Below are 7,402 nucleotides of genomic sequence, written 5' to 3'. Positions count from 1 at the left end.
AAAACTATTTCAACAACTTTAGTAACTGGATGGTAAGTTTCTATTTATCAGGCTAGCCTAAACTGCCACATATCACTCTCAATGAAATGCTCATTATGCAAACAAACAACACAAAGCCTTTCTTGTACTCATTTGATCATTTAATGGTACTCTTTTTTGGTTTTGATTCATAAAATACAGAATTGCATTTAATATAAAGTAAAAAATAATAATAAAGGCATGGGCTTTCAAACACTTTTAATTAAGATAGAATATCCAAATATCTCTCTTTCATTTTGCATATGAAAAGATAATACTGTACAAAATGTTCACAGACTACAGCTAGGCAAATTTTACAATTCTTGTTTTTATAAATTTATAAATATTGTAGGGACTTGGTTCCAACATTCTCTTTACAAAGTAATAATACAAGAACTTATAAGACTGATTTTTCTCTTGATATCTACTTTTAAAGACCATGACCACCATCTATTTTATAAGAAAAGAGATTTTGTAAATGATAACTATATATACTGATTTCAAATGATTTTCTGTACTCTTATTAAAATGTCTGCAAAATATGTTCTTTGCTAATATCAAAGAAATGATTAAAATATTTCAATGTTTCAATAATGTTGGAAGAAATGGCAAGTCATCTGGTTATTTAATCAATGACACAGAGAATAAATTACTTGATGGAAGTTTAAAATATTAGAACTATTGTTATATGGATCTTTGTTAAATTATTCACAAATGAGGAGATTAACAGAGATTTAACTGAGCATTTCAACTTTTCAACAATACTTAAAACAATAACTAACTACAATGTAAACCAACATTGTTCTTTTCCAGTGTCACCATTCAGCACATATGATGAAAGAAAAAAAAAACAACGAAAAGAAAAGTTTTTCCTTATAAGAAAATAAATAAGAAAATAAAACTGAGATGCAAAGCTAAACAATTGAACTCGGCCTCTGAATATAAAAATAAAGACCTGTAAAACCTCTGTATAATCAGTAAGAAAACAATGTAAAATCTGAATTCACTATAAAAAAAAGGTTTAACTCTAGAATAAGCAAACTAAAGTTGTGATCCCGACAGAAGTCACCTACATTTTTTTCCAAGAGTAGAAAAAAATAACTAAATCAGAATTAAAACACCAAGAATTGTAATGTCCCATTCTTTGTACAAATGTGACATTCCACGTAAATTTTTTTAATTATGCTATAACTCATTTTCATCAGCAAAGTCATTTATCCTTAGCCTTGTAGACATTGTCAATATGACACTAGACTTAGAAACTTTCAAACAACTTGCATCTTTTAACAAACTTGATAAAAAAAAAAAAGAACATGACATACAGTTACAAAACTGAACACATTATTAAGCCCAACATGAACTTACAATTAAGAAAGATAAATGATGAAATAAATAGCAACATTATAACTTTTTAAAACATTAAATATGGCAAAAAAAAACACCACCTGACATGCAAGTTATCAAATAAAACATGACCTTGTCACAAGGTTTGACAAAATAGATGATTCTGTTTTAGCTTAAAACAATGTTAGGGACTGAAAGTGAAAAATGTATTTTCATATGACAATTTTTGACAAATACTTGTTCAGTTTTCACTACCTGTTCAACTCGTTTAACAAACATAAGTTGTTTTTCTCTAGACTTTTTTTTCTTCAACATTTGAGAAAAGAAGGTCAAATCTTTCCAAATTTTCCAGATCATTAATTACTGCAAAGAAAGCATTTAATTTATTTTTGCCGTAAAAGAAATATGTATCTCTTTCTGAAAAATGTTAAAATGTAGAAAGAAAAAAGATTATTGAATAAAATACATTCAATAAAATGTATCACAATTTCATGTACCACAGAAATAACAGCTGTTGTATATAATAAATTTGATTTTTTCTTGTGCTCTGAAACAAGTGGTCTTAAATAATAATAAAATACTAAAATATCTCTCACACCCAAAGTAAAATCACTACATCTACATTAAAATATAGAACAATCTATATGGCAATAGAAAAATTAATGTCTAGTAATTTCTGTAACAAAAAAAAATCAAGGCCACTTCAATATATCTTTTACACTTTATTATCAGACATAGCAATTCAATTTAATGGTCTTCTATATATACATGTGTACCCTGCTCGACTAGTTATACTCTGCTTACATAAACACAAGGAGGAAATTATCGTCAATTCACTGCAGGACTTCAGTATCTTAGGTTTCCCCAATACAAAAATTAAAAAATGAGAGCCCAATTAACTACCATATTTCGTCCTCATTAAGGTAAATATATAGTATTGTTGACAATATATACGAGTATCTTCAAATATTCTCTTAATTCAGCACCTTTGCTTCTTTCATATCCAAAATGTAACATTACTAGACCCCCTTGCAGACTTTATGTCCTCCACACACAAAATACAAGACAAAATGACTACAAATGTATATAAATATAATTGTATTTACAATTTTTTTTAACTATTATTTACAAGTTTCAAATGTGTAGAAAAAACAATTTAAAACACAATACAATAAAACACAAGGACGACAATGTTTGAACACAAATTCCTAGTCGTTAATGTTTACTGAATATGAAGTGACATAGTGATCATTTTGGAATTCAAAAGTTTGACAACAGTAACACCTTAAAATCATTATTCCCAAAGTAAAGACTGCTTTCAACTAAACCTCTTTTAGACATCAACGCTTAACATGTTCTCAAAACAGCAGCTAACTTTTGTTTAGATAGTAGATAAACTTTTCAAGATATTTTGGCCAGCTTTTTTCGTCATTATACTAAAATACCAGCAATCTTTCAGACAGGTAAAAAGCTATTCAAGGCTTCCAGTGCAATTTACAACTTTTTAAGGGTTAGATAATTTTAACACATAACTTAACAAACCAAGACAACGCACAGTGTACTTGGAACTTTTCACTTGAGCCAATTTTAAAAAAATATCTTTCCCATACTATAATTGAGGTGTAAACTACCTAAATGAAGTATTCAGGTAAAAAAAGCACATAAAACTAATCTATGCTTGCAAAAATAATGATACACAGATGATAAAATATATAAAATAACTATAAAAGCATTCATAAAACAAGTAGCACATAAACAATGTTGAATGCAAAACAGCAGAATAAACCGCAAATCATCAACTACATTTTTGACATTCAACGATTTAAAGATCATTGCATCTGTTGGATAAGTGTAACTCTCAAAGTAAAGTATACAATTTTTACTATTCTAACAAACTATTTAACAACTTTTGATAAGACAAAAAATTTCTTTATTAAAAAATGATTCTGATTATAAATTGTGTTAACAAATTATACTAAATTAGCTTTTTTTTCTCTGTTGATATAAAAAAAAAATCTTGACAAACATTCAACAATAAAAATTGTTAAAAAAATATTTAAAACAAACAACAACACAACTATTAATCAAGACAAGTGAGCTTTTCATCAGTTCAGAGCAGCAGCTTTAAACAACCAATGGAACTTGGTCATTATCTTGTATACCATCCAAATTGGCATTCAACACTAGTTTTCTGAACTACATCTGTCCATATGAATGACGAGTGTATGGCAAATATGAGAGATATATAGTTCAGTGTGTTTCTAACTATTCTATTTTAAAGCGTTTTGCTGTGGCACCATCACCAGCAGCATAATTATTTGAGACTGGCATTACAACAATTGTCTTTGCTCCACCCATTGCTCCGGTGGTAGTTGCTGTTTTCACTGCCAGAGTGCCAGTGTTGCCTGATGACATCATACCTACAGAGCCGTTGTGATTGGCTGTACCCGATGTGCTAGTTGTGAGGACCATCAGAGTTGTTGCCCCTGATGTCCCACCTATATTCTCTGCTGTTGTTCTGTTAATCAGGGATGTTGCAGCCCCTGTTGTTTTGTTTAAAGGTGCTTGTATGAGGGTGGGTGGTTTGCTGACTATGTTGCTGGATGTTTTGTTTAAAGATGATACATCTAACTTCTTATCCATATCTGCCTCAGAGAAGCTCATGGCCACAGCACTGCTTAGATCCACAAACTGTTAAAAATAACAACAAGAAAATTCAATCTACTGTCAATTAACAGCCATGCTTCTACTACTCAAAACCATTAACACCATATACTATAAAGATGATTTTCTGCTGTAGAAAAATCAATTAATTTTCCAATAAAATGATTTACAAGAGCATCAATTAGCATGTTCAACAAGTAAGCCTATCTGACATATATTAAATATAGTACCTGCTTAACGAAAATTATATATACAAGTAGGATTTTCCTTTCATTGCTATGCTAATATTTCTTTTGATAAAATATCTTCAGATTCAACATAAAGAATATCTCAATACTGTATTTAGTGATAAACTTTAAAGGGACTCCGCAACACGACAGGAATGAAAATCATTTTAGAGGTAGATGTTCCATTTGATGTAGGTCTAGACCAATAACCTGTGTGTAAAATTTCAGATCATTTGCTCAATTTGTTTTTCCAGACAAATTATTCTAATTGTGAAAACTGACCCAAAATTGAAAAGTGTTCCAACATATTTCAATCCAATAAAAAAAGCTCAAAAATACCCTTCTCAATTTATTGCCGAGTATGTTTCTAAATTACAAGTGCCCCAGCTGATCTATGTAAAAATTCAAAATTTTATGTATTTAAGCTTTTGGACGTCAGTGGAGTTTCTTAAATACAACAAAATTATCACAAGCATATCTTACCTCCCCCATGACAGCTATGGGTGTTTCACCAGTTGCCGAGGCAACTTTATGTTCAACAAGATAAAACATGTACTCATCATACAATAAACGAATGAGGTGAAATGAACCAAAACTGGCTGCACTACGTAGAGTAAGATCTCTGATAACCATTGAGCTGAAAATAAAGGAATTTTTTTTTTAAAAACCTGTTACGCAATAATAGATTTTCAGAAGAGGTAATCATTAAATATTCATACCTAATAATATCTTTATCAAACAAAATAACTATGAAGCCAGCTTAGAGAGTGTAGCTTTTTTCAATTTTAATGAATTCTGAATTCAGCAACCTATTGCTACTATCACAATTGTTAAGACTGAAAATGTTAAGTGTTTATCATACATCTAAGAGTTGGAAAAACACAAATACAAAATGTGTATAAATAGATATACCTATAAAAAGACCACTTGAGAAGAAACTGTCTAGCTGCTTTTGGAAAGTTTGGATTTCCTTCGTGTTGTTTAAGGACCTGATTAACTACACCTTCAAGCCAGATTGCCCACTGTTCCAGGGAATTCTGAGCTTGAAGTGTCTTTTTGAAGTCCTGTTCTAACTGCTGTACCATGCTATCATCACATTGACAAACCCAACTAGCTTGCTCCTGAAATTAACACAATGTATTGCCATATTTTATGAATATACTTTGTATAATTTCTTGCTTTGCTTTTTTTGTTTGGTCATATAGTGACTTTGCAGCTTTACTGTTTAAAACATAAGATATCCCTGTAAGCATTATTTCAGCCACAAGCATGCACACATTCACATTCTGTAAGTTAAACATGCATAACCGAATCCAGACCCTTCTAGATCCAAATCCTCAGCTGTGACAGGAACAAGTAAATCAAAGTCAGCTACCTTAACAACTCTACTTTCTTTTTAAGTACAATTTATATACAAAATATCATCATCATCTAGTCATCAAAATATTTCTTTTAATGATACAAAGATAAATAATTTTGACAACTTATGATGAATGCACGACACCAAAGAGATTATCAAAAAGCCTTCCCTCACATACGCTTACAAGTTATCTATAAGTGGGCTGTTTCAGGTGCTAATTTGTTCCTTAGGCAAATCAGAGGCCTTACAATCACAAATAGTAAATTTGAATAGGCTAATTGTGACCTTAAAACCAACATAAACCAAAAACAAACAAAAGTAAGCTATAATTAGCAAACAAGACAATAAAGTTGCTACAAAAGGATTATTTTTTAAAGCTCACCTGAACATTAGCAAAGTCCACTCTGTTTAGGTCAGTCAACATCTGATTGATCTGTGAGGTATTCTGTAATACTGCCCTTGCAGCTTGAGCAAGATGATTCAGGGACGTGTATCTTCGAAGTGTCTGGGCAAAGGCACTCACTGCTCCCAACTAAATTATCAGAAAAGACAACTGGTTCATTAGTTATCAGATGAGGCTTTCCGACATGGAGGGACTTGAAATATATTTGTGTCTGCATGTGTGTATAACTTCATATAGGTAAAGATCAATAACTCGTGTACAAAATTTCAGATCATTTGCTCACTCCCCTACCCAGAAATAATCAATTTAATTGCACAAATTGACCCCCATTTGAAAAGCCTTGCAATGCTTTTTTACTGAAGCTGACCAAAAACTGCAAAAAAAATTGATTATCATTTTATTACTGATAGTATATTTATATATTATCAATTGTATATATATTTGTTTTAATTTTAAGCACATCAGTTGATTTATGAAAAGATTAATAATTTAAGGCTGTAAGTGAAGTTCCTTTTAGAAATAAGAAATTCAAAAAAAAGTTTATTTTTACCTTAGTTTTCATCATTTCATCAGGCACATTGGTCATGGCTCCTTTTAGCCAATTCTCAAGACTTTTGGCAAAGTTCCTGATGGCTTGAGTCAAAGAACCTAAAAATTGCAAATTATCTGAATATATCAAGGACAAAATTCCCATATGAAACAATAAAGATAATTGCATACAACATTATTCTTTTCAAGAACATCTTGCCTAACACGAACACTTGTCCTCTTAAATTCCTCTTAAACTCTTGCCATGTTACAAAAAGTAGTTTATTTACTTTTTAAAACGTATTACTTCCTAATGATTATCTTAAAAGCTTACAACATAAGTATTAGAGTTTAACCAGTGTATAAATTTTCAAATTCTTGCCACTTAAAGAGTGTTGCCAACTAACTAACTTTATACAGTTACAAATTCAAATCAAGGCCAGTTCATTATAAACCTTTTTTTGTAGTGGTAAACATTTATGGTAAAAAATGACAACTTACTTGGAATAGGTCTAAGAACATCAGGAATAAGGACTTCAACAAGGGCTTGGTAAAACATGTAATCAGATTTACGGACATAGTCCATCACTGGCTCATATCTACACATTGTATATAATTTATCCCTGGGTAACCGTCTCTCATAGTCATTATCAGGACTGAAAAAAAACAAACAGAAACATAATAAATTACCAATACTGCAATCTGGAAAAACAATCCCATTAACTTGAATAACTTAACTTCTTATTAATAATAAGTAATGTACTGTGTTTTTTTTTATTTACATGCTCAAAAACATATTGTATTTCATTAAAATTCTGTTTATCTTTACAGTTCTAAAATTTTCAATAAAATCAACAA

The 7,402-nt window shown here is 30.4% G+C and overlaps 1 protein-coding gene across 1 annotated transcript in view; it reads right to left on the bottom strand.

Moving 5' to 3' along the window:
- Positions 1–220: 220 nt before the first annotated feature.
- Positions 221–7,402, bottom strand: part of LOC132746007 (DNA-binding protein RFX2-like) — a 31,876-nt gene continuing 24,694 nt past the window's right edge. The window contains 6 exon segments of the mRNA XM_060735048.1: positions 221–4,053; positions 4,737–4,890; positions 5,166–5,374; positions 5,996–6,145; positions 6,567–6,664; positions 7,046–7,200. Coding sequence (XP_060591031.1) covers positions 3,628–4,053; positions 4,737–4,890; positions 5,166–5,374; positions 5,996–6,145; positions 6,567–6,664; positions 7,046–7,200 — 1,192 coding nt within the window. The 3' untranslated portion in view covers positions 221–3,627.

The sequence above is a fragment of the Ruditapes philippinarum genome, unplaced genomic scaffold (genome assembly GCF_026571515.1).
Source record: "Ruditapes philippinarum isolate M1 unplaced genomic scaffold, ASM2657151v2 ctg2125_1_1_1_1, whole genome shotgun sequence".
Lineage (NCBI taxonomy): Eukaryota > Metazoa > Mollusca > Bivalvia > Venerida > Veneridae > Ruditapes > Ruditapes philippinarum.
Note: the sequence above shows the minus strand (reverse complement) of the source record. Positions and strands in the feature narration are given on the sequence as shown.